Source organism: Corylus avellana, chromosome ca9 (genome assembly GCF_901000735.1).
Source record: "Corylus avellana chromosome ca9, CavTom2PMs-1.0".
Classification (NCBI taxonomy): Eukaryota; Viridiplantae; Streptophyta; class Magnoliopsida; order Fagales; family Betulaceae; genus Corylus; species Corylus avellana.
Window position 1 is genome coordinate 9849833 of NC_081549.1, and position 27539 is coordinate 9877371.

General features: G+C 36.0%; 3 protein-coding genes across 3 annotated transcripts in view; 2 read left to right on the forward strand and 1 right to left on the reverse strand.

Moving 5' to 3' along the window:
* The window catches only part of LOC132191452 (protein kinase and PP2C-like domain-containing protein), a 30810-nt gene extending 16772 nt beyond the window's left edge, over positions 1–14038 (forward strand). The window contains exons 7-12 of the mRNA XM_059606468.1: positions 5688–6237; positions 7315–7384; positions 7466–7685; positions 7778–7882; positions 10010–10105; positions 13670–14038. Coding sequence (XP_059462451.1) covers positions 5688–6237; positions 7315–7384; positions 7466–7685; positions 7778–7882; positions 10010–10105; positions 13670–13864 — 1236 coding nt within the window. The 3' untranslated portion in view covers positions 13865–14038. The remainder of the gene's footprint in view (positions 1–5687; positions 6238–7314; positions 7385–7465; positions 7686–7777; positions 7883–10009; positions 10106–13669) is intronic.
* Positions 14039–20505: 6467 nt separating this feature from the next.
* LOC132162271 (zinc finger protein 1-like) lies at positions 20506–21186 on the forward strand. Its single transcript, XM_059572529.1, has one exon. It carries the CDS (start codon positions 20506–20508, stop codon positions 21184–21186), a length of 681 nt encoding a protein of 226 aa, XP_059428512.1.
* Positions 21187–24191: 3005 nt separating this feature from the next.
* On the reverse strand, positions 24192–26246 carry LOC132192207 (3'-5' exonuclease-like). The gene is made up of 2 exons (XM_059607480.1): positions 26126–26246; positions 24192–25124 (listed from the first exon to the last, which is right to left on the reverse strand). Exon 2 carries the CDS (start codon positions 25088–25090, stop codon positions 24458–24460), a length of 633 nt encoding a protein of 210 aa, XP_059463463.1. The 5' UTR covers positions 25091–25124; positions 26126–26246; the 3' UTR covers positions 24192–24457.
* Positions 26247–27539: the final 1293 nt, after the last annotated feature.

The following is a 27539-nucleotide window of genomic DNA, read 5'->3' on the forward strand; positions in this document are numbered from 1 at the left end:
TATAAGCCACTTCCAATTTTGGAGCAACCATGGACAAATATAAGCATGGATTTTGTGTTGGACCTGCCGAGGAAACAACGAGGTAATGATTCCATCTTTGTTGTGGTTGATCGATTTTATGAAATGGCATATTTCATTGCCTGTAAGAAGACTTCTGATGCTGTAAATGCGGCACAACTGTATTTTTAAAAAGTTTATTGCCTACATGGGTTATAACGCCCAATAAATTAAAATGCATATTTTAAATGTTAGATAAATAATGAAATGCATAATACCCACTTAGGTCAAACTAAGACAGAATACGAAAGAAAATGGGATTTTAGAGGTGAAAAGTGAAAATGATGGATTTTTAGCTTGAAAATGCACTCACCGAGCATTGCTGGGTGACCACGGCATGCACACAGAAAAGAGCTTTCTAGATTGGGATCTTATCCGTGATTCCGACCTCGTACTTAAAGTTACATTTGAATTACTACCATGTGTGGATCATTGACCGATCAATCAATTATGTAAGGACTCGGGGGAGATAGGATGAAATGGATCAAAAATGGCGTCAAAATGGCAAAAATCGGGTTTCTACAACCAAGGACTAGTTGACCGAGGACTAAGCTCAATTGATCGAGATTTGGACACGTGGCAAAAATAAGTTATTTCAAGGTGGCTGAGTCAAATTCAGGCTAACCCTGATTTGACTGATTTCGAGAGTCATGATGACTTGGTCGACCGAGACATGACCCTAGATGACTGAGACAAGTGGTAGGCATTTCACAGGCTAGATAAAAAAAGGGCCGGTCGACCGAGCACTATAACATTGACTTGAAAATCTATAAATAGAGCTCAAAGCTTCGGAATAAATTGTTCAAAAATCTCTCTAGAAACTTTAAGGGATGCATGTGAGGGTTGTGTGAGAAGGTTCTCAAGCAGTGAAGCCCTACGAAAGTGAAATCTTGACGTGGAAGTATCGAGGTGCTTGGATAATAGATTATTGAGAGGTAAAAAGTCTAAACTCGCTTTTCATTTGGTGTAATCATTGTAACGTTGTTATAATGCAAGTATAGTGTCATGTATATGCATATAGTTATACTATAAGTAAACATATTGGCAATATTGTGATAACCACGTGAGTGGTTGTATTACTAAGTTTTGGTAGAATGGTATTGTTATAACTATTTTGATCAAACTATGTGATGGGACTTGCATGGCACTTTAGAAACGCGTGTAAATGTGTTGTTGTGCCGCCCAAATCTTGTTAGAAAGAAAACAACGTATAAAAATGACATTTTTACAAAACTATGGTTTTGTTCATAGATTTAAAAGTTAGACGCTTTTCAATGTTTCATTTGGTAGATGTTGTTGTATATGAGGCCTATGGATCCATTGAAGTGAAAAGAGGCCAAAAGACAAGGTTTCAAGACAGTTTTTGGAAATTTAGTTTGTTGCCAGTACTCCCTCGGTCGACCGAGACATAAGCCCGGTCAACCGAGCTCAAGGCAATAGGTCCAGTGACCCTCGATAGATGCCTCGGTCAATGCTCGATGGATTGAGCCTGAGGCAGTATATTCCAGTGACCCTCGGCTGATCTCCGGTTGACCAAGCTTAGTTAGAACAGAAAAATAAGGGTTTTTCCAAATGACTTTCATAATGTTCAAGGATCTTAGGGTTTGTTAGAGCTCCTAGAGTTTTAAACAGAATTAGAACACAATTGATGGGTACAATATAAATGCAAAGAAAGTATGGAATCGAATCACAAAGGTTTGGTTAAGGAGTTTTGGCCTAAACAATAAGTATAAATTTGCTGATCTTGCACTTGAATATTTTACAAACACATGTTATATATGATTTTTATTTTATTTATTTTATTTTTTTATGTGATATTGAGCCCTACATGTGAAATTATATTCTTAAAGATGAAATTATGTTACCATATGTTTTACATGCCTTAAATGAGTTTTCATGGAAAAAGATTTGAAAGAATGAAATTTCATTGAAAAGAGTTTTAAAAGAAAGTTTGTTTTCTGAAAGGAAATACCAGATTTAAAGGATTTCTAAAACTTTTGGTTAGAGATTCTGAGAAATGAGAATGTTATGTGATGATTATATGAGTTGCCTTAGATCAAGTAGGGTTGTATGCTTGCTGCCTTAGTTCGAGCAGGATTGTACACTTGAAGCCTTAGCTCGAGTGGGATTGTACACTTGAAGCCTTAGTTCGAGTGGGATTGTACACTTGAAGCCTTAGTTCGAGTAGGGTTGTTCCCTTGAAGCCTTAGTTCGAGCGGGTTTGTACGTTTGTTTCCTTAGTTATTCAAGGTTGAGATGCCTTAGTTCTAGCAGGGTTGAAGCCTTTGTTATAGCAAGGTTGAAGCCTTAGTTCGAATATGGCAGTTTGCTAAATGTGTTAGTATATGTATCTATGTAAAATATGCATGAGCTATTTGATACGCATCTATTAGTATTTAAACTGACGTTTTACATCATTACAAACATGTTATAAACTATTTTATTCACTTCATATGATGGGGTATGACGTGATTATATGTAGTAAAGAAAATGTAAAAGAACATAAATTTCATTCTATTATTATGTATAAAAGCCCTCTAGTTTGCATGATTTGCAGACTGGAAATGGCACTTTATAAACAAATATTTTGTGAGAACCAAGCATTGTGGTAGCTGTTTAGTAAAACACAAGTAAGAGGGATTTTCCAAAAAGAAAAATGGGGCAAACATCACACATTAATGGGTAGAATGTTTGTAATTGGTGATCCGTAGACTCACACATCTACCTGTAAAATTGAGGTAATTTTACAGATGTTGCTGAGGAGGCAATCGACAAAGTCCCGTATGAGTGTGTGGACTTTTGTCCATGATGCTGGCAGGAGGCCTCCCTTTTGATGGGCTAACTTTCTTTAAATCAGTTGTAGTTATTTCATATGCGGCTTATGGCAAATTTTGATTTGTAATAGACAATAGTTGTAAAGATGTAATGACATTCTAGTTCATGTTTATAGATATTTATTTTCAGTAGAAACTTTGGTATATTGTGCTTTTGAGGTGAGTTAGTGGTTTCAAAAAGAAAAGAAAAAATTTATACTTGGTAATTTTCTGCTGTGAGTGTTTTTGTATGTAGTAGCACTATGTGGAAATAAAAGCCAGCGTAATATGGATTGCCATTGTCTATAGTTTTTTATCAGGACACGTGATTCCTTAGTCATTTTTGGAGGCGCTTGTGGAGATTGTCTAACACCAAGCTGGATTTTAGTAGTGCCTATCATCCTCAAACCAATGGGCAAACGGAGGTGGTTAATCAGTCTTTGGGAGGCTTGCTTAGAAGCTTGGTGGGAGATCATTTGAAGCCATGGGATCATAAGCTATCAAGTAGACTTTGCCTACAATAGGTCTACTAATCGGAGTACCGGGTTTAGTCCATTCTTCATTATGTACGAATCTGCTCCTTGGGGACCATTGGACCTAGTACCAGTTCCTGATTTGAAGAGAATGATTGCAAAGGCTGGAGATTTAGTTACTCAAGTTCAGGAGGCTCACAAGGCGACTATTCAAAACTTGCAAGAGTCAATGGCAAAATATAAGGCTAGTGCGGAGAAGAGGCAAGCTGTGGAGTTTGAGGAAGGCGACTTTCTATGGGCTATCTTGACAAAAGATAGGTTTATAGTCGGAGAGTATAACAAGCTACCTGCTCGCAACATTGGATTGGTGGAAATCATTGAGAAGATCAATTTAAATGCATACCGGTTGAAGCTACTAAACCACATCAAGATGTTCAATGTATTCAATGTCAAACATAATGCTCCATACATGGGAGATTTATTTGATGACAATCAGAATTCGAGGGCGAATTCTCTCCAACCAGGGAGGATGATATCGATCGGTCTCCATCCGATTTTATGAAGAAATCTGGAGAAGACATGGGGGTCTGAACAAGGTCCAAAGCACGCCCGTACGAGCTTGCTAAGAAGGCTTCGGGAAGGAGATCCAAGAGCCTTGTTAGCTAGCTTGTCATTTTGGTGTGCTGACAAGGTTACTTGAAGAAGAAATATAAGGGCTACTTGAGAGCCTCGTCAGCAAGCTGTCCTAACGAGCTCAATTTTAAAGGAGCTCTTGAGAAACTTGTCAGCTATCTCGTCTGCAATGGTTTGTGACAAGATCACATCGTCAAGACAATTAAGTGTCCCCATCTTGGCACGATCACATTAGTTCGACAGAACAAACTTAATTTCAGTGTTTTAGTAGGGTTAGAAGTTTAAGTACTATAAATACTTTTTATATATGGGCCATATGGCCGTAGCTTTTATTCATTGGTTTTCAATAAGAAACACTCAAGGAGTGGTTTTCTATCTATCATACCTCGAATCCTTGATTTGTTCTTGGTTTTGAGAAGAATTGTTAGCCTAGTATTGTTGTTTTTGCAATCCACTACACCTGTGCTGCATCATACATATATTATTTTTTTTTTTATAAGTAAAAGTCATTGTATTAAAAGCGCAAGGAGCGCAACCCATGTACACAGGAAGTATACAAAAGAGCCCACTACACGAGCTTTAAACTGAAAAGGACGCACATAGATCTTACATATATTATTGTGTGATGTGTATAGAGAGATCAATTTTATTTGAAGACTGTTGGTCACCTGTTTTAGGTCTTTATTTGTTGGTAGAATGCAGATATTATTTTCCACGGTCTCGGAAAGACCTTTAGTCTATTAATATGATAGGTAGGCATTTCCCTTCATAGTTATGGATTATTGAATTTCAAGCAAAAAAAAGGGGAAAAAGCTTGTAAGTTGTCAAATTAATGTGAAACAAAAAATTGAATTGTCATTATTGGTAATTGAAATCTACTTTCATTCGTACACACACATGTAGATTTATACACACACACACACACAATCTTCTGATACCTGCTATGCATTGTTGACATCCTAAAGGGGCAAAGGGAAAAAGCTGAAACATTGAATTTTATGATTTGGAAAATTTTATGATCTGGTAACTTGTGGATGACAGCTCATTATTGCCTCAACTTACCAGGTCAGAACATTTACCATGAACTTCCATGTGGCTTGCTGTAAGGAAACAGTCATTTTCAGCCAAATGTTTCTTTCCTGAGTACCTGAAAGCAAGGTTTTTCAACCTTTCATGCGCCCCCCCCCCCCAAAAAAAAAAATGTTAGTCTCTCTTGGTTAGCATGGAAAAGTGCTGCCCAGAACCTAGATGTGGAAAGTGGGTAAAATTTCCTTATTTACTTCTATTATATTATTTAAGCGTGATATGTTCCAATGTTAAGGAGCATAGCTTTGTAATATATGGAATATTCTTATATTTCTCTTCATCATTTTCTTGCAACTCACTAAATGGTGGCTGTTGAGCAGCTCTCCCGCCAACAAAAAAAAGTGCACACACGCAGTAGAGAAAGAATAGAAAATCCAAATATTAAGGAGCTTCTTTTGGTGGAACCAAAACTTGGCAAGAATCCAAACATGTGATATGAAGCTCCTGCTGGGCTTCTTAAATTTCAGAATAAAATGTTCTGTAGTAAATCAGTTTGTTGTGTACATACTCTTACATATTCTTAATCTGACATCAAAAAATTCGAAGTGACTGTTTAGACTCTTTCATTTCATCTTGTAAAAACATTATTGTGAACTGATGCATGATATGTATGTAATGCTGGCAGGCCCACACAGTGCTAGAGATGAACTATACTGAGCAGCAACTTACGGCAGCTGTGGTTTCTGGTGGATTGAGACCAGTCCTTGCAGGTCTGGAGTTGGGTGCTCCATCAAGTCTGTTGTCACTGATACAGAGGTGTTGGGATGCAAGTCCACAGAATAGACCTTCCTTTGATGAAATAGTTGAGGAACTTGATTCAGTTTTAGAACACACAGAGACAGCAAAAGTCGAGGATGTGACCCTTGGTGAACCTCCTAGTTCTCATGATGATCAGCTAATGGATGACACCAAAAACCTTCAACCTTACTTAGAGAGTATTAACTGGTCCACTCAGGGAGAACATTTCTCCAGGAGGGTTTCTTGTACAGCTGATTCTACTTTCAGAATGTGGCGTGATTCCTCATATGATCATCTGGCATACCATCCTGTACTTTCTTGGGGATCCTTTGCTACATGTGGCAGACGAGAGACTATGGAGGATACCCATTTCCTTATGCCCCATATGTGCAATGAAAAGGATATCCATGTGTTTGGTATCTGCGATGGTCATAGAGGTGCTTAATGATGATTTACTTTCTCTACTTAATGTTTAATTTAGAGCCACTTTCCAGGAAGAGTGGACTCTAATGACTATTAGGGATCAGTACTGCAATTAATTTGGTGATCAAGGGTAACTTCTCCACTTAATTTGCTCGAAATTCCCCATTGTGATGTAATTCCTAAAGAGCTCAGGCATCAGTAGTGTTCAGGGAATAGTTAAAGCATCATTAAAGGTTCAAGAAAACTTCCCCTCAGAAATAACTTCTCATATTTTAGCTATCTTTCTATGTGAATGATGGATGGATTTCCTTCAAAGTAACATATTTTTAAAAAAAAAAAAAAAAAAAAAAAAAAAAAAAAAAAAAAAAAAAAACTATATGTTGTAGGGCTTATAATAATGATTTCAAATATTGTAGTTGTAGACAGAATTATGTTTGTATCCTGTAGACTCTAAGCAATGCATAGTTAATGGTTTGTGATTGCAACAATTGCAAAGTAAGGAAAAAAAATTAAGAAAAGAAACAATATAGAGTTATTGATATGTCTGTCTAATATGGTTTCATAAAAAGCATATTAGTGCCAAGTTGGAACCATCAAGGAGATATGGTTCATATACTCTGGAAACCAAAAACTTGTTTCAAATTTTTGCTTTCAATTTCCAGTTTTAATGGCTTGGAAGTTGGAAGTTGAAATAGATTTGATGAACACTCAACCCCAAGGGGTTGGATCAAGTGGTAAGGGCATTGGTCTTTGTGGTAATCCCATAAGGTCTAATGTTCAAAACCCATTGGGTGCAAACAATTTTTTGGGGCTAGCTCGCCGGCAAATCCCGAGTATTGTCCGATTCGTGTGGAGGGGGCGTTTTACTCGGGTCCAAGGTTTACCTGACAGGGGTAAGTGCACGAAGTGACCCTGTTTTGGAGGGATTTATGAACACTCCACCCCTCCCCCCTCCTCCTTTTTTCAACTATTACTTCATGAAGACTGCTGGGTTTTCAGAAGTTATTCTTCCTTTTTTTGTTTCCTAGTATACACTGATGCTAATGCTTTAGCCACATCATAACTTATGGATGTTGCTGTAACACATGCAGGTGCAGCAGCTGCTGAGTTTTCTGCTCGAGCATTTCCAGGATTCTTGCAAAGTTTTGGTTCCACCAGCAGGTTTCTTCTGCTCTAGATTGACCCAATCCTCTACCTTGCATTATTATTTCTTAAATAATTATTTTTTATATACGAATGCAGTCCTTCAAACGCATTATTGGGAGCATTTGTTGAGACTGATGTTGCATTTAGAAAGGAGCTGGATTCTTATCGTAAATCCAAGAGAGTCATTCAAAAAGACTGGCATCCTGGTTGCACTGCGGTTGCTGCTCTCATAGTTGGAAATAAGCTTTTTCTAGCTAATGCTGGTGATTGCAGGGCAGTATTATGTCGGGCTGGTCACCCCTTTGTTCTAACTAATGTGAGCTGGGACTTGTATAGTGTATTACTTTGGCTTTTCTGGTTCACCATAAGGTGCTATTGTTCTCAAAGATATTTACTTTGACATATTAGGATCATGTTGCTAGCTGTCTTGAGGAGAGAGAGCGTGTTGTTAGTGCTGGCGGAGAAGTTAAATGGCAAGTTGATACGTGGAGGGTTGGTCCTGCTGCTCTCCAGGTTTTATCTCTTTGAACTTTATGGTCATAGGGTAATGCTGTTTTCCAAAAATATATGGACTATGCTCGTATCTTCATAATTGCATCGACAATTTCTCTTTTCTTCCATACTTATCAAAAAAAAAATCTCTTTTCCATTGGGCCAACGCTTTTTTTTTTTTTTTTGACATGTCCGCACAAGAGGGGGAGGGGGATTCGAACTATTGACCTCGGCTTCATTAGGGGTGGTCCTAGCCGATTGAGCTATCTCTTGAGGACTGCCTCAATTTTTCACTATGTCTCAATTTTTATCTTTATGTTCCTCTTTCTCTCATTAGTGTGGCTTTTTTTTATATACTTCATGTGTACTAGGGTTGCCCCTTTTACGCTTTTCAATGAATCACTTATTTATCAAAAAAAAAAAAATTATCTTTTCTTCCATGACTTTATAAACATCTGTTATATTTTCTGGTTATGGAGTGTTCTTTAAGGACCCTTGTTTCGAGTTAGTATGCAGTACTTGATATGAATGATAATATGTTCTTAACCAATGCTTAACTTGCTTGACAAGAAAAAGGAAAAAAGATTAAAAAAAACCTTTGATGTGAAAGCTTGATTGGCTTCGAAGAAGTTTGTAGTGGTAATATGCTTTGTGGTGTATAACCTATAACCTTCCTGCTTCAACATTAGTTCTGGTCATTTTGTTTGGGGAAAGGTAATAAGGGTAAAAATAACACGTACAATGGAGCAAGCAATTTTTGTGGTTTTCATTTTGGTTCTTATTTAATTAATAAGAACAAGGTTAGGGGCTGAAACACAAAACAGCCACTTTCCCTTCTGTTATCTTACTTTTTGCCCCTTTCCTCTTCTTATTTCTTCTTAACATAAAGCCTACATCACTACTACCAAGGAGAAAGATTATTCAATTCCAACCTTGGACTTATAATTTTCTAGCACAATGTTATAAATTTGGGCATTGCAATTGTTTGCTGGCTGGTACTCTAGTGCTATGGTTTTCGTTAATTTGTTGGCCTATCCGATATTATTTACCTTGTAAGGGACATTATATTTACTGTCCGTTTTTAAAACATAACTAAAATATTTCTAGGAAATCCATATGGGAAAAGTTTCTTGTCTATATCAAAAACAGACTTCTTGTTCGAAGGGTGAGGTTCCTATAACTATTTTATGGTACTGGTTGTCAATCATTTTGTCATTTAGGGAAGAAGGAAACACTCCAAGGGAGACAATTATAGATTGTTGTTGGAATATTCATGTGAGTGGTATGATTGATTAAGTGGTTGAGTCCCATATTTGGTAGTAATGAAAAGAGTAAGTGGTTAATATAACATTGTTGAGTCCAAATCTGTTGGCTGAAACTTTCAGATTAAAGTGGTCCCAACAAGTTTGTCAAAGCCTCAAATGAAAATTCCTCTAGGTGTTAATGTTCAACTCTCATGGATTCAAGATCCCAACAAGTGGTATGTTTAGACAGAACAAGTGTTCAATGTGATTATGTGTCTTGTTAGTGGCTCTCATGGTAGAGCAATGGTTATTTACACACTAGATCCGCCAATTGTTTTGAGTAAAAGCAATTGTGCTTGTCTGTTGGTGGCTCCCATAGTTATGCAAGGTGACTCTTGTGTTAACTCCACTCACGGTTGAGGGCAGGCACTCTAAATGGTGATTATTGGACCTGATGATGATCCATTGTACTTAGATTGTTTAGAAAACGGCTTTCATCCAAGGGGAAGTATAGACAAAATGCTTGATGTGGTTTAGAAGACTCACAGGTGAAGGGAGAGATTTGTTGACATATTTGTGTCTGTGTTTTGAAGTTGGTTAACTGGTCAACTCTTATATTGGGTAATAGTAACAAGAGTGAGTAGTAATATATTATTATTGTATCTATATGTATTGGTGTAACAGGATTAAGGTGGTGCCCCCAACGTGTTGTAAAAAGCCCTGACATAAAGACTCTTCAAGTTGTTGATGATTAAATCTCAGAAAACCAAATCCTATTGAAGAATTCTTTATGGCTGTGCGAAACATATTCAATTAATAAACTCTTTTCTTTTAACAATCTTGTACTATAACGTTTTCTGTTGATGGTTAGTGGTTGAATCGCTAATCCTGTCCTTCTTAACAGGTCACTCGCTCCATTGGTGACGATGATCTGAAGCCTGCTGTAACTGCAGAACCTGAGATAATTGAAACTAATTTGTCTGGAGAGGATGAATTCCTGGTAAAGACCTTTATTTTGATGAATGGTGATTTACCTGGTACTTGTTTAATCATGCATGGAATTTGAACTTTATGGCTTGATTGTTGTGTAGAAAAATAGAATAGGAGAAAAAAATATTCTTATTGACTTATTTCTTGATTATTTTTATTTCCATGCAATTTCATAGGTTATATACAAGAAATCTAGGAACTAATATGGAAAGAAAAAATGACATATTACAATAAGATCAAATCAGAATAAATCAAGGAGGACCAAATCATAGATAGTTTCCATCTCCAACATGTTGAATACATCGATAGCTTTTAAGTGGGAAAATGGAAAAATGAAAGGGCAAGAAACTCTTATTGAGCATGTACAACTTCGTAAAAATGCATTGAGATAAATAACAGGAGGTTTGGGTAAGAGTTCCCTTTTCTAGTTGTCCTTACTCAAGGATGCTAAACATTTTCAATATCCTCATATTGGCTAGATAATTTATTTATTCATAAATCATCAAAATATCATGAAAAAGTGCAAAAATGCACAATCCAAGTACACATGAAGTATGCAAGAGAAACATCGAGTTAGAAAGAGAAAAGACCAAGAAAATTATGAAAACCAAACAAAGGATAGTCTAGTGCAGCTATCCAAAGATAAAGAGTATTGAAGAAGAAAGACTTTAGTTCCACCATTGTCTTCAAAACTTCTATAATTCTTTTCTTGCTATAGACACTACAAAAGGCATGACGGCACTATCTTCCATATTGCTACACTCAGAGGACTGCCAAATAACCCTCTCCAACAAGTAAACAGGTCCACTATTCATCTAGGCATAACCCAAGTCAACCCAACACAATTGAAAATAACACGCCATATGGCACTAGCAACCTCACAATGGATAAGACGATTATCAACAGACTTCCCACTCCTCTTACACATACAACACTAGTCAATCACAATGACATGCCGCTTCCTAATGTTATTTACGATGAGAATCTTCCCTAGGGCGGCCAACCAAGCAAAGAAAGTTGCTCTCAAGGGGACCTTAGTTTGCCAAATACTCTTCCAGGGAAAGGGAGTGCCATCATAAGAGATAAGGACGTTGTAGAAAGGCCCAACCCATGTTAATTTCCCCTAAGCAAAGTCCATTTTCGAAGGAGAAAGGTAGTATCCCAGATATTTTATATATATATATATATATAAAAGACCTTCCTCCCCTGCAAGTGAAACATGTGTTTCATGTCAAGCCAATTTTAAGTGGCCTATGAAGACACGGGTTGGGGTTGGGGGGGGGAGGCATCTTCTCTGGGTCAAGACCCAGTTGTGGTAGTGGGTTTAGAGAGATTAGATGTGGCTCTTGCAGTTTTGAGCTTCGCCTCGCCTAGTGGTCCTCCGATAGACTCGCTGACAGCTTTCGATACCCAGATTGATGATGTGCAGACTGTTTTGAGGGCTGCAAGCAATGCGTCTATGCTAGCCGATAACCTTCCATTCACAGTGGAGCCTTCAGTGATCTGGTCGCAGCACCTGGCTCTTCCCCCTCCTTCAGAATTTGTCGGTGATGAGGTTGAGTTGGTCACTGTACTTCATGAGCTCTCTGATTTGAACTTTGGTGGCAATGTTTGTACATCTGGATGTGTGCCTCATCTGGTCTGGCAAGTAGACCCTAATGAAGGTATTGACAGATTCTATTTGCTTTAGAAATGTGGATTTCAAGGCCAAGTTAGTCCTAGAACATCAGAGATGAAGTTACCTATCAAAAAAAAAAGAACATCAGAGATGAAGTTTGCCCTTGGTTTGGGCTCTTTATCGGCAACTCTAGAGTGGGCTTTTGTTGCTAAAGGGGGAAAGCAGATTCCATTGTTGGATTTCTTTATTTCCTCGTCTCCCTCTTCCTTAGAGGAGTTTTGCCTTCTTCCTTAGAAGAGTTGCAACGTGGGGGGAGGTGGTAGAGCTAGTGTAGATAAGGGGAAAGGGATTGATTCTTTTGAGATGGATGAGTGTGATGCGGATGGTGTGGTTAAGAGTGATGCTCTTGTTAATGTAACTCAGCCATGCTTGGATGTGGAAGTGTTCTCTGAGGAGGAGCGCATTCGATTGAGATCTTGTCCCACTTTTACTAAAAAGGAAAGTGCAGGGACAGCCGTCAACCTGCGTTTTATAGACAATGAGGGAAATTCTTCATTTTGTGGGGCGGGACCGTGCAAGGGTTTTGAAGAGGAGCTCTTTGCCTTGTTTACGGCCTAAGCACACAACTCTCCTAAGGAGACGGCCTATAGTTCCAATTTGGGTAAAAAAGGTAGTAGAGAATTAAGAAGGTTATCTTGTTCCATTAACTATGACTTGACCTGTGGCAATGCTATCTGTGGCAGAGTCAAAGGAGGTCTGTGTGTGGTTATTGTGAAGCCTAAGTTGTTATCATTGAATGTGTGATGGTTAAATTAGGGACACAAGCGCTTGAGAGTCAGAAATCTGCTTAGACAGTTGAAGGCCGAATATTATTTGTTTGTAGGAATCTAAAACTGGAGCTCATCTCTAGTAGTGTTGTGTGTAGTTTTTGGGGATGTCAACACGAGGATTAGTGGAAAAGATCGAAGACTGTGTGGGGGAGTTTATTGTTGCTTGCTTGTTTAGAAACGTTGAAGATGGCTTCTCTAGGCTTTTGCGAGAGTTTATGGGCCTAATTCTGATTATGATAGAAGGTATTTATGGGAGGATTTGGCTGGCTTACGTAGTTGGTGGAACTTGTTGTGGTGCATTGGAGGAGACTTAAATGTCACTCGATTTCCTAGTGAAAGATCAGGTGAAGCTTCCTTTTGTCCCACAAAATATCAATGTAGTATCCACAAATAGAATGTTGAATATGTTAAGCACATCAAAGTCCCCAAACCTCACAGAAAAGCGAGAAATAAGACCACCATTAACAGTTGCAGATAGCATTTTACTTAAAGCCTCCATAACGATAACAAACAACAAAGGCAACAAAGGATCTCCATACCTCAGATCACGCGAACTACTGAAGAATGCGGACAGATTGCCATTCACCAAAACAGAAAAGCACACTAAAAAATTTAATGTGCTATCCAAGAGCGCCATTTCAGCCCTAATAAAAACTCCTAATTCACATGATCGTAAGCCTTCTTAATATCCAATTTGCAAAGCACTAGGCCTCACCAGGTCTGATCCTACCATCAAAACATTAATTTGCAATAATCACTAGCCACTCCATGCAAGAATTGTCGAAGACCGAAAAATGTTTTCGAGAAAATGTTTTCCGCTAACGGAGCTTAGGATTCTATCCAAGTGAACCCTCTCAGGTAGAAGACACACTGTAGGATGACCCTGCATGTACCATCTTTTGCCTGACTGCATTCTTTTGGTAAATAGAGTCTAGAAAAGCACAGAACCATGGTAGAAATGAAAAGTTGCATGAAGTTTCTAGGATTGGGAAAACTCTTCTTTTTTCTTTTCTTCTGTTTTGTGACATCTTTTAGATGCTAAACTTCTTGAGAAAATTGGTTTGATAGAATTGAACTCCATGAACATTTCATAATTTTGTTAATTGTTGGAGTGATTGGTTAACAGATAATGGGCAGCGATGGGCTGTGGGACGTTGTGAGCAACACAGATGTTATAAGCATAATTAGGGACACCGTAAAAGAGCCTGGAATGTGCGCCAAACGGTTGGCAACGGAGGCTGCAGAGCGAGGCAGCAAAGACAACATCACTGTAATTGTTGTCTTCCTGCGTCCGGTATCTACTGCAGAGAGGATCTACTAAATTTCCTACTACTGAATTTGCATTAAGCATTGGGTCGTTTACAATCATTTTGTAAACCATTATTTCTCATTTTTTTAAGATGCAATTTATTAGGGAAAATATTATGCTTCACTTGATTTCGAATTTTACATCCCAATTTTCAATTTGCAAATTTAAGATTTGTGTTTACAATCATTTTAAATCTGAGATTTTTCTATATTCTTGTGTCAAATAAATAATAAAAATCATATGAAAATATAATTGTCATTTCCTATTATTTGTTGTTTTGAGTAGATAACTGTGACCAAATTAGAACCACGCACAACGTAATGAATTAGAGAACTCAGATCATCCTATAGAGAAAACTTGGTTAACTCCGTCAACAGTTCTAAAATGAACCCTAATTTTTATGATCCACAACAAATATTTATATAGATATATGCCCAAACTTCCTTTCAAGGCCTTGATTATTTCATTCACAGTGATCACACAAAAAGATGCCCTTGCCCATCTTTCTGAGATTCATCACTTACCAATCTTGGAAGGACTAAATTATTCTTAGGCCTAAGGGGCCCAACCCAAAGATACACAGGCCCAAAGTAAACTCAGCCCTGACCATGGACCGAGCTCACCAAATGGACATACACATAGAATCACCACCCCCTAGCTAAGGCTCTAAATGGCTTTGTTCTAATTTGAGATAGGTTTAGGGCCGTCTAAAAGTGTGTTTAACACTCAAAAAATCCGTTTGAAAAAAAAAAAAAAAAAATTAATTTGGTAAAAAAAAATTAATAGTGCTTTTAAAGGTCCAATGGTAAAAATGCACTTTTGGCAAAAGCTTAAAAATGAAGCTTTTGCCCAAAAGTACTTTTTGACTTAAAAGTTCTATTTTTCAAATGCAATTTCAAACAGACTCTTAATCGAGAAAACACTTGTCATTTGATGCTCCTCCAAACTATTTTGGAAATGAGACAATTCAACATAGTGTGTTGAGTTGTTTCTATTGCGCCTTTGCAAACAGGACAGTGCCATCTTTCTTGCTTATCATCATAAATGAATCTACTCAGATTTGAGAAATTTGGGAGAATATCCCAAGCAATTTTCCACATGAGGTAAGCCTATGTTGAATCTTTAAACTCTATAACTTTTCCAAATAAGCAGGAAATAGAGAAGCCACCTTGAGAGGAGTAGAATTAATGATGATTTTTTTTTTTTTTTTGGTCAACAAGGTTGGAGGGGGAAGCTAATTGTAGCTATCCTACTTAGGCGTGACTATAGTAGTACCAACCTGCGGGGCACGGCTCAGGAGGGGCCTAAACGGTGGGAACCGCAAGCGCTCCCTCAAGACTGACCGAGCCATAACTTAACACTCGTCCCATCAGGGTATCAATAAGACTCAAGGTGGCTAACACTAATAGGTTAAGAGATTCCCATTGTAAGAGTCGAACTTAGACCCTAGTACATGCCCAACCTCATGGAGATTCTCTTGAAACCATTACCACCCTTGGTGGTAGAATTAATGATCTCCTCATGAGCAGACTTGACTGAAAATCTACCCGAAGGGGCAGGAACCCAAATCCATTTGTTTGTAGTTGTTCTTTGAGGTTAGTGAATGTTAAGAACTTGTTCTGCAGAAGAACTATCAAAAAGATAATATACCAAGCTAGTATTCCAACTCCTAGATGAAGGAATGATCAAATCCGAAATTTGCATATTAGGAGGGGAGATCAAGGCTGGATTTGGGGTAGGATTATAAGAAGGGAGAGTTGGAATCCAAGGATTAGACCACATATCAATATGGTACCCTACAGAGATGGCAGGACAAGCCCCTTTATCAGCAATAGGTCTATGTTTGAGGATCCCTTCTCAAATGTAAAAAGCTCCAGTTTCGGAGGAACTGCCAAGAAACTAGAATTATTCAAATACTTTGTTTTTAGACAATTCACCCAAAGAACCGATTGACCGTTCAAAAGTTGCCAACTCAATTTAGCTCACAAAGAGCTATTAAAATCAGCTATTGATTTGAATCCCAAACCCACCCCCCCGGGAATTATATCAATTACGTCAAAAAATTTTAAAGTATGACAACACAAAATCCCAAATATTTCGAACTTTCTGCAACTACATGAAATTATCTTATTGACATGGTCGCAAACTACTTTGTACTCTTTACTTTCATTGAAAAACCCAACAATATATTCATGCACTAGCCGGTTGTCATTGCGGTATTTTATTATCGTTGTTGATGCATAATCATACTCATCATGAAAATTTTTAAATATCACAAGAGTATATGTTTGTCTTGCCTGCTTCAATAAGGGAGAATTCTTTAATCCCAAAGTAGGCAATTTTTCTTGAGCATTAAATTCAACCTCAAATTCCTTATGTCGCTTTTGTTCTATCACCCACTCAAAATGTTGAAAAAAATTCAACTATACTCAAATTTGATTTTAAGTAAGCTTTCAAGTCACCATTCAAGCTCTTGCTAAGTTGACTACTTTGCACTCCAAGAGTAAAGGCATTCTTCATGCATGTGACATTTGGCCTATTTTGTCTTCAATTTGTATATATCGTCCAACCAACTAATTGACCCGACGTTGTACTTTTAAATCATTTTGTCCCAAGCATTTTCAAATTCAGTCTCATCATCATATTCAAACATACAAGATTTAAAGTCTCGTAGAAAATGAGAACCATCTCTCATGAAATTCCCCAAATGCTTGATGCCATTTTGCATTATGTGCCAAGTACATAATCCATGCCAGGCGTTTGGCATCACCTCAGTTAATGTCTTTGCCATTGCAGCATCTTGATTTATAAAGATTGTTCAAGGCTTTTTACCTGCGTGTGCATCTAAGAAACTTTTAAAAAGCCATTTGAATGACTCTACGATTTTATCATATAGAAGTTCAGCCCAAAAAATCACAACCCCTCTGTGGTGATTTAAACCAATAAATACAACCAGGGGTCTCAATTCTTTAGTAGTGTCATATGTAGTATCAAAAGCCATCATGTCACCAAAATAGACAGAGTCATCGATCATTCTTGCATCAGCCCAAAAAATGTTAATAATTTTTTCTTTGGTATCTAATTGGACTGCATAATGAAATAATGGATTTTTATTAATTTGTTCCTAGAAGTACTTCAATAAGCTACCTGCTTCACCATATATTAAGTTCATTTGTCATCTCGTTCGAAGATAATTTTTTTGATCGAGCTCAGTATATCCAATATTTGCCCTCTCACCAGCCTTTCTACTCATCAACGCATCATGTTTTGCCTTAGGAGAGATTCCAGAAGCACATGCCAAATCAATTTCAGATGTTTGAACTTCTGACATTTTACGATGCGACCTCATCATATAAGTGATTTCTTCAAGATGCAGAATATGATTATGTTCAACTATAAAATCATAAACCTTGTACTTTTCAGTCTCTCCTATTAATGAAACCGACAATCGTACAGAACAACCAGTCCTTGTATCATCTCGATGACAAGTGTAAAGAAGATTTCGCTTATCTACTCTTCAAACACCCTCCATACAACAAACAAATCCCTTTGTTGTTAATTTTCCATCTAACGAACTTTTATTTTCAAATTGTTTTCTCAAACCAAAACCCATTTGCTTTTCATAATTTTCCTAATGCTTCCATGCATCCTTTGGAATATCAAATTCCATACCAACTTGAGGTGTCCAATCTGTTTGGGAATTCACATTTTGAGAGGAATTGCCCACAATGATATCCATTCCTTTTTCTTTTTTTTTTTAATGTAAAATTATATCTATGTCATTAACAAATAATAAATCAAAATTAAAATATGCCAAAATAACATCACAAAATAATTGCTGCATTTGGACTATTTCCTCCCATCTTATAGTACCGTATGAGCTATTGATAGAAATTACATGAAACTAAAGATAAAGATAACAATTACATGAAGCTAAATATAGAGATAATAAAGATTAAATCATTTCAACAATATACCACAGTCCACATAGATTTGCAATTTGGAAAAGTTTGAGTCTGTCGAATTTCTCTGTTCAACAATTGAGAGATGTACCCTGAAAAGTTTCAACTTTTTTCATTTAAAAAAAAAAAAAAAAAAAAAAAGTTAGCAGAAGGAATCATAAGTTGCAACCTTTTTCACTAAAAAAAAAAAAAGAAAAAGAAAGAGGAATGGTAACTTTGAAACACGCAACTACAAGTAGCAACTAAAGACTAAAGATAAAAACCAAACCAATAAAAAAAATAATAATAAAAATAAAAAAACCAACGCGCCAACAAAACGGTGCCACTTAGCAAGTCGCGTTTTTGTCCACACAAACTATTGTTATTAAAACAGAGAGTTTTGATCAATGGCGAAGCCAGAATTTTAGTTTAGAATAAACAATTTTCTTTAAACTTAAGCCAAAAATTAATGTAAAAATTATAAATTACCAATCAAGTAAATAATTCAACAAAAAATATTATTTTCTAAACATATAAATGTAACTTACAATTTATTTTAATGGATAATTTTTGGCTTTGACCAATATTTTCACCGTACACCTCTCACTCCCTCAAAAGTTCAAAACAAATAACTAAGAAATTGATTAAATTATTAAAGTTTAAAGAATTACTGTAACAAGAATTTGATGGCCGTAGACTTCGAAGTTTGGCAGAATCCAATTCACAACTCAATAGCTTTTTTTTTACAAGTCAAGTAACTCTATAATTGAAATATATACTCTAGGTTTTATTTTCTTTTTTTCGTCTAAATAGTTGACTTTCAAACCAAATAAACTTAATTCTTTATTTTTTGAAGAAATTATTGAGGAATTTGTAACATAATCTAAAGCGATGGAACAATTATATATGACGGGCGTTAAATCACGTACGTGTAATGTTTGTAGAAGAGCACGAATATATAAGCTAATAGCATAATTGAACTGAACATATTACATACAAGTAAGTATAGAAGTTGTAGTAGTGTATGAGTGTGTGTATATATACATATATATTAAAAATAAAATTCGGGGTAATTACTTTTTGACCTCATGAACTATAGCGTTTTGGCATTTTTTCTCATAAACTATCAACTATGACATGTGACCCCACCAAACTACCATCTTATGACAAAAAACCTCATTCCGTCAGTTAAAGAGTGAGGTTAAAATTGACAGTCAATGGTCATGTGCAAGTCATGTGCCATTTTAAAATTTTTTTCTTCCACTTTTGCCCTCATTTTAAATTGTTTTTATGTGTTGGATTAGGGTTTAGGAGGGTATAAACGTCATTTTTTGGGTCTAAAGTGAGGGCAAAAGTAGAAGAAAAAAAAATTTAAAATGGCATATGACTTGCACATGAGCGTTGACCTTCAATTTTAACCATTTTAACTGACGGAATGATGCTTTTTGTCATAAGATGGTAGTTTGATGGGGTATGTAAGGTGTCATAGTTGGTAGTTCATGGGTGAAAAGTACTAAGGCATTGTAGTTCATGAAGACAAAAGGTAATTACCTCATAAAATTCCTTATATATATATATAAAATAAAATTCCTCAGCATTTATTATTTAAAACACTCTTTAAATATTAATTGTTCACGGAACAAATTGACGAGTTACAACTTACAACCATCGTGGTTAATTCATGGAAGGACACCAATAATATTATTGGTTCAAATTTTAATAGAAAAAATAATCAATTTAGATTGGAGAGACATTGAAGCAAATTAATTTAAACATGTAGCAATATTAAATGCCATGCATCTTCTGACATTTATTCTTGAACATACTTTCCATTTAGGGAAAAGGAGTCGCTAGCTATTGGTTTATGCCTAGCATATTTACTTTCATAGAAGCATAGTAGGATATTAAATTATACTTGTTTTATATAGGAAATATTAAATGCTATTGTATGATACAATTAATAATTTCCTCAACAGAAAGAATCAAACTATGATCTCTAAGTCTCAAACTCTAATTTTATCATCTTTTTTTTTTCTTTGTTTTTTTTTTTTTTTCCTGTATAAGAACCCTTAGTCAGTAATTGGTGGATCGGCCCGGCAAGGATATGTGAAAGGTGTTCTTCTACTTAATTAAGCTTGAGAGCTCACCTATGTAGCTTTGTTCGCTTGCTCAGGCACCAAAGCGCATCTTACAATCTCCTTATTATTATTTAGAGAGTTGCTTCTATGGGGTTATGCCCTCCAACAAGAGATTGACACTTCAGTTTAGTACAAGTTAAGAAAAGAAAACAAACACATCCATATATGTAAGGTGAGATTTATTTTTTTTAATAGATTTAGATGCGATCATGTGCATTTGTTTACTTTTCTTAAGTTGTACTAAGCTGATGTGTCAATATATCATTGGAAGGTACTAAAAAAACAATAAATTTGTATCATAACCACATCCAAGTTATTCTTTATCATTTAAAACACGAGATCCATAACCTTAATTAGTACAAGAAAGGTACGATTGTGTTGTAAAGTCAAAGACATAGAGGGCTTATCTTGTTACAATTATTACATTTCCTGCTTAAGAACATGCAGTATCTTCACAAGAGATATCATTCCATGCACGGAAGATATCAGATCGGCCGGCTTCTGTCCCCCATTAATACCGTGCATCCCTCTTTTCTCTCTCAAACCCTAGAACCAACTCTTTTGAAGCTCCACAATGACGACGTCGTCGCCCTCTCGAGAAGATATCTCAGCCAAAGAAAACAACGAGATCATGCAAGGAGTTGTACAGGAAACTCCCCCCACTGGGCCACCCATTCTTGCACTCAATCTGTTTGATTGTTTGCAGGAGGCGGCGGTAACCATTCGGCCACCGCCGCCGGAGAAGCGGTCTTTCTCTTGCAAGTACTGCAACAAGAAGTTTTCCAATTCACAAGCGCTTGGAGGCCATCAAAACGCCCACAAGCACGAGCGAGCCGCAAAGAAGAAGGATAAATTAATATATATTTCTCCTGCAGGTTTTGAACATATAGATCATACGTCGTCGTTCCCGTATCCGGTTTTGGCTGCAAATCCTCTGCATGGATCTGTGAGCAAAACTCTAGGAGTTCAGGGGCACTCGATGATTCATAAGCCGAACTATAACGGTTGTCCACGTGGTAGACTCGGGTACGGGTATCAAGGTTACTGGCAAACCCAGGCTAATATTTATCAAGCACAATGCTTAGCGGCAAGGATTCATGAGCGTTTACCGTTGAATGTGAATACTTCAAATGGTGGCATGTCTCTAATTATGGGACCTTTTCCTAACGCGATTTCCAGTGAAATTTATCGTCAGAGTAGTACTTCTTCGCAATGCGAAACTTCTGGAGCTCTTGACTTGTCGCTCAAGCTTTAATGTGTTTTTTTTTTTTTTTTTGGCATTATAATTCGGTAGTTTTAGTGATTTTTTTTTCTTTATTAGAATTGGTACTTTAATTTCTCCATTTTCTTATTATGGGTTTGTAAATTGATTAAGTTTCATAAATTTTGGTTTTTATTTGAATTTGGTAATTAGCTACAAATGTTCTCAAAGAATTTAATTTAGTTCATTTTTTTTTTCTTTTTTTTTTTTATTTAGATTTGGTAATTAGCTACTAATGTTCTCATGGAATTTAATTTAGTTCATTCTTTTTTCTTTTTCTTTTTTTAACATTACAATTAGGTTGATTACTATAGTTTAAAGATAGTTTAAGAGTTTAGTTATTCTTTTTTTTCTTTATTAGAATTGGTTTTCAGAAATTTTGGTTTGTATTTGAATTTGGTAATTAGCTACTAATAAAGTGTTCTCATGGAATTTAATTTAGTTCATTGTCTCTCCTATGTCACTTTATCACAAGAGAACACAAGAGCAAGGTACTGCATAATGATTTTTCATATATTACACTTACTCTCACTTCTTTAAGCTCACTTTCCCACATTGGTATTGCATAATGATTTTTCATAAGTGTAATATATTACACTTATTCTTCTCTTTTAAAACTATCATTAAATATGAGATGAATTTTTATTGGATTTTAATCTAATTGTAGTTTTAAAAGCCACCTATAAGTATGAAAAATTTGATATAAGTGAAAGTACGTGTATTATTACCTTGGTTTTTTTTTTTTTTTTTTGTCCAACCATTTTTGAGGTAACTACCGCGGTCGACAAAAACATGTTAAATGTCATTTTTACTGATAAAAATGTTGTTTAACGTCATTTTGTTTTTTCTCTAAGAGCCTGTTGGAGATTGCGTTTGATAAATCGAGTTTTTAAGTTAAAATACGTTTTTTTTGCAAAAGTTTTATTTTTAATCTTTTGTCAAAAAATGTATTTTGGTCTTTTTAGGCTTTTTGAACCCTTAAAACCGATTTCAATTTTTTTTTACTAAACGAGTACTTTTTTTCAAACAAACTTTTTGAGTGTTAAACGCACTTTTAAGCTCCTCACACACACACCCAAACAGGCCCTAAGTTGACTCCATTATAGATTTTTTTTTTAAAAAAAAAAAATACGATAAAGTCTCCCTCTATTTTTAGCCATTTTAACTTAAGATCTTAGTTTCTAAATAGAAAAATTTGAGACCCACCTTTGGGCCCACTGTAAATTTAAGATCTCCATCAACCTTTTTGCTAAATAGATATAAAAAATGGCTATGAAAACATAATTATACCCGTCAATAAATTTTTTAGTTTTTTAAACAAAAAAAAAAAAAAAAAAAGCCAAAAAAGAGGTTGGGGGTACCCAACCTAGCTATGATAGTGGCCGTTGGTAGCTATACCTTGCTCGTGTTCCACTGATAGAGGGGATGGCCACAAAGGGTTAACTACGAGCTACCCGAACTATTGGAGAAGTGGCTCGAACCCACCCACTAGCTAGGGTGGTTAGGTTGGATCCCAACCACAATCCCTTCTTTATTTTTTTCTATTTTTTAATATGATGTACATAATTGTTTTCACAATCATTTTTATTATTTGTTTGATAGAAAAGAACACAACTCCCAAATTAAGAATGACCCTAAACTAAGGTCTCAAACCTATCAAATTAGAAATTGGGGTAATTTTAGAACCAAAACTACCAATAACACATGAATCATGACCTAATTTCCCATTATTTAAATTGGTTGAATATCTTTGCTCGTGCACATAAATTAACCACATGGAGGTATTTTTTTTTTTTTGATAAGTAACCACATGGAGGTATTAATCGGCCTCTTTTGCTCCATGAACTCATGGAAAGATAAATGCCCTGACTTGCATCAAATTTGCAAGATACACACACAACTTCAAATAATGCATCAACATTTGTTAATTTAAAATGATTAAAAGCTAAAAACATGATTTTCTACAACATAAGGCTGTCTTTAAATTCACAAGACAAAAAAAAGAGTCTTTACCTATCCCTTCTCTAAACCACCTTTGAATCTCTGCATATTGGCCAAATTATGCGTATCAGCCTCAATGATCAAATCCCTAGGCTTCCCAAACATCTTCCCACAGGTTTAGACTAGCAAATAAACTTCATTTCAAACCAAAATGCTAATTCAGACCATGGCTCTTGATATGCAATAATGTACACTAATCTGTTGGTTTGACTAAATGCCTGCAGTGCCCACTATAATAACCAAATTCCTTTACAAACAAATAGGAACACATCTTTAAAAGATCAAACCATGAAAACAAGATCAATGACATCGAGGCCATTTGATTAGTGAATCTGAAAAACTTCAAACTGATTGAATCTACCTAAAGGAGACCCTGCAGTCCTTTGGTTAATGGAATTTCCCATCCAACTTGTTTACACTAACTAGAGGACTCCCACATAGTAAGCACATTTTTAGCTCAGAATAAATGGTTGTTGGGCACTGTAATAAACTTACTAAAAGTTTACACTGTAATAGCTCAGAATAAAAGTTTATACTAAAAGTAGCACAGCAAGTGCTACCATAACCCTGTCCCTACCAACATTGTGTATACAAAGCATGACTAAGTCCAAACTCATGAAACCATATCAACCGCCAACTACCAACACTATCACAATCCTTCTCTACCAACATCAGAACTGCGCCCACTTGTCACTGCCACTATTTTATTCTATGTGCCATGGTACCATCACCATGCTTCTTCATCCAAATCCAAACCATGATCACCATAGTTGCCATGCTGCAACTCCATACAACAAGACTTCATTCACCTCTTGCACTATTGGCACAGCTAATGGGGATGAGCACCAACCAATGCATGCTCATCCACAAATAACAGTATAGCAACTCACTAAATCAATTAATAAATTCACAGAATTCAAAAATACCATCCTCATTCTATGTGTATACCATTTCAGATTAAACAGAAAATGCAATCATGGTCAAACAAGTCAAAACTCTAAACGTAATTCAACCTTGTAAGGACAAAGAAATGTCACCAAACAATTTAATCCCTAGAAAGAAAAAAGAAATGGAACACATAATGGCACCGTACTAATCCAAATTCCAAAGCCCACCATCCAAGTTCCATATTCCATATTCATGAAACCCACAAAAGAAAAATCACACTAATATTCACACAGACACAAAACCATCCCAAATATTGTCCAAACTCTTTCATCCAAGAAACCCACCAAAACCCACATCCCAAAATCCAAGAATAATCCTAACCTGCTGCGTTTAAACACTTCCCAATCTCAAAAGACAGAAAAGCATCAAGACAAGCGTACTGCACCTGAGCATGAGTAAGCCACATATTGTCCCACCTACTCATCGTAACTCTTTTCGGCTTCGTAAGCTCCTTTCCGAGCACCTCCATGACCAAGCCCCTCAACCCAGCATTCCTCAGCTCCCTCCCCCCCAACTCCTCTGCAGCCAGAACCCGAAGATCAACTGCATTGGCCACTCCCAACCCATAGTCTTCCAAGAGCCTCTCAGCGTCGCTCTCTATGCCGACCCCCACAAAGGTTAAACTGGCATCGCCCAGAAAGTTGACAAGAGAGGGGGGAATGAAGGGGGCATGGATGAGCTGGAAGATGAGGCAGCGGCCGTCAACGCAGAGTTGCAGAGTGGCGACGCGGTTCTGGTAGCTGTTGAAGCTGGGGCGCCACTCGACGTCAAGTCCGACAATCATGCGGTGGGGACGGCTCTGGTAGATTTGGTAGGTTTCGGTGAGCCAAGTGTTGACCATGGAAGGGGTTTGGGTGACAAGAGTATGGATATTGTCCGTGTAGAACGACACATCGTAGAGGTTGTGAGAGTCGTTGGGGAGCTGGTGGTCGAATATGCTGACTGTCATGGTGAATGAGTTTGCACAGAGAGCGAGGGTGTGACTGCAAGAGAGAAGGGAAACAACGGTCTTTGTTAGAGCATTCACAGAAACCTCAGCAAATGTACTAGCCAAAATAGCTAAACAATCACATTTCTATATTTTAGCTATCCACATTCTCAAAGCACCAATCAATCTTAGCATTTTAGCTATCTACTTCCACTATTCCATTTAAATGTTCTCTTTTAAATATTTCTTATTTATTTTTATTTTTTTGATAAGTAATAGGGAGTATACTGAAAGTTGATAAGTAATGGCCAGTCTTTTAACTATTTCTTTATTCTTTCTCAAACAATCATATTTTTGAGAATTTGTCCTTTCCAAATGGTCATATTGTTTAAAAATTTGTCATAGTTGAAGCAGCCTCAATTTGCACAGAAACTATACAGTTGGTTATTAATACGTTATTTAGTTGAAATCTAAGAAAACCAACTTCTACAACAAACAGTTGTAACACAAAATTTATTTCCTTTTTCTCCTAATTTTAGGCCATCGAACACATCATTAATCGTCCTCAGATTACTTTACAATAAACCTTCTGCTTAAGAAGAAAAATATTTTCTCCGAATTGGAACCAAATCCACGTTCTATTCATAAAAACATGCATATTTTCGGGAAGCAAAGAGAACCTATTAGGCTAAACTGAACAAAAAAGCACAACAAGACAAAGATTAAAGTAAAATCCAACTGAAACCCACTTAAGGAAATTGAAAGAACTAGCACAAGCAAAGCAAACCCTAGAATCCCAAATGCCAAACCAACATCGGCCCCACAAAACTTGAACCCAAATCCCATAACTGGAGAGGTTCATAATCCAAACACATTTCCCAAAAAAGCTAAAATTACAAGCAGCACACAACTTTGAACCACGAACAAAATGAGCAAAGACATACGGATCTTCTTTCTTGAGCACAGTATTTCACACAAAATGGAAAATTTTAACGAGGTAAGAAATAGAAGGGGAGAAAGTGTTATCTTCGAGGAGAGAGAGAGAGAGAGAGGTACCGAAGCTGGCTCGCCGCCGGTTGATGGAGGACGATGGAGCTGCAATGCGGGAGAAACAAATGTGTTGTTTGCCTATCAGAAACCGGCTTAATAATGTGCTTTTTGTGGTTTAATCAAATCAACTTTCAGAGTTGGAAATGCATTTGATACCTTTTCCTTTCAAAAATATACCAAAAGAAAAAGATTAATAAAATAACATTTATTCGTATTTATTAGGCCATTATCAAATCTTTCTTTTTCTTTTTTTTCTTTTTTTTTTTAAAGGGATCAAATCTTTCTAAGAGCATTTATAATGGAGGAGCCATATATTTATATAAAATGGCTTTTTAAAATTTATTTTTATCTAATTTAGCTAAGTTATTTTTAAATGTCTCTACATCTGATTAACTATATTTTTATCTATTCTATTAAAATATTATTAAAAGCAATAATTTTTTTTTTTTTTTTAAAGGGATCAAATCTTTCTAAGAGCATTTCTAATGGAGGAGCCATATATTTTTATAAAATGGCTTTTCAAAATTCATTTTTATCTAGTTTAGCTAAGTTATTTTTAAATGTCTCTACATCTTATTAACTATATTTCTATCTATTCTATTAAAATATTATTAAAAGCAATAAAAGTTTTGAGAAAAAGAGAACATATGAGAGGAAAAATGAGAAAAGTTTTGGAAAAAAAAAGAACATGCTGAGAAATAGTAGGAAAAGATTTTGGAAAAAGAGAAAATAAGTGAGAAAAACGATGAAAAATAAAATAGTTCTATTGAAAAGTGCTACTACATTTAGCTTTTTTTTTTAGCTCTTCCAATCAAATATTTATTTTACATTTTCTTTTGGATAATCCAATGTAGGGGTTTTTTAAACATTTAAAGAGTCATTTTAGATAAAAGTAACATTTAACTCTTCTATTGGGAATACTCTAAATGACTACTAATTTTTATTGAACTTTATTTTTTTAACAAAAATGAAAAAATGAAAATACATTTTACTCCCGAACTATCCACTCATTTACACTTTGACCTCCAATATTTAAAAAGTGATACTTGACCCCCCCCCCAAACTTTCAAATTGTTGCAATTCTACAATTCTGACTTTTTTTTTTTCTTTCCAAAATGCCCCCCATCCCAAGTTTTATTTTTTTAAAAAAAAAAAATTAAATTAAATTTAAAAATTTAAAAAAAAAATTTAAAAATTAATGGGTGATCGGTCACCTCAGTTGGGCCTAGGGGTGGCTTCGGCCACTCCAGATCGGACACCCCTTACTTTTATTTATTTATTTTTTTTTTTAACTTAGGAGCATTAAGTTAAAAAAAAAAAAAAAAAAGTCAAAATGGTCAAATTACAACAATTTGGAAGTTTGGAGGGTCAAGTATCACTTTTTAAACATTTGAGGTCAAAGTGAAAATAGATGGATAGT

Coding starts and splice junctions, on each gene's coding strand:
- LOC132162271 (XM_059572529.1), top strand. CDS start 20,506: ATGACGACGTCGTCGCCCTCTCGAGAAGATATCTCAGCCAAAGAAAAC.
- LOC132192207 (XM_059607480.1), bottom strand. CDS start 25,090: ATGACAGTCAGCATATTCGACCACCAGCTCCCCAACGACTCTCACAAC.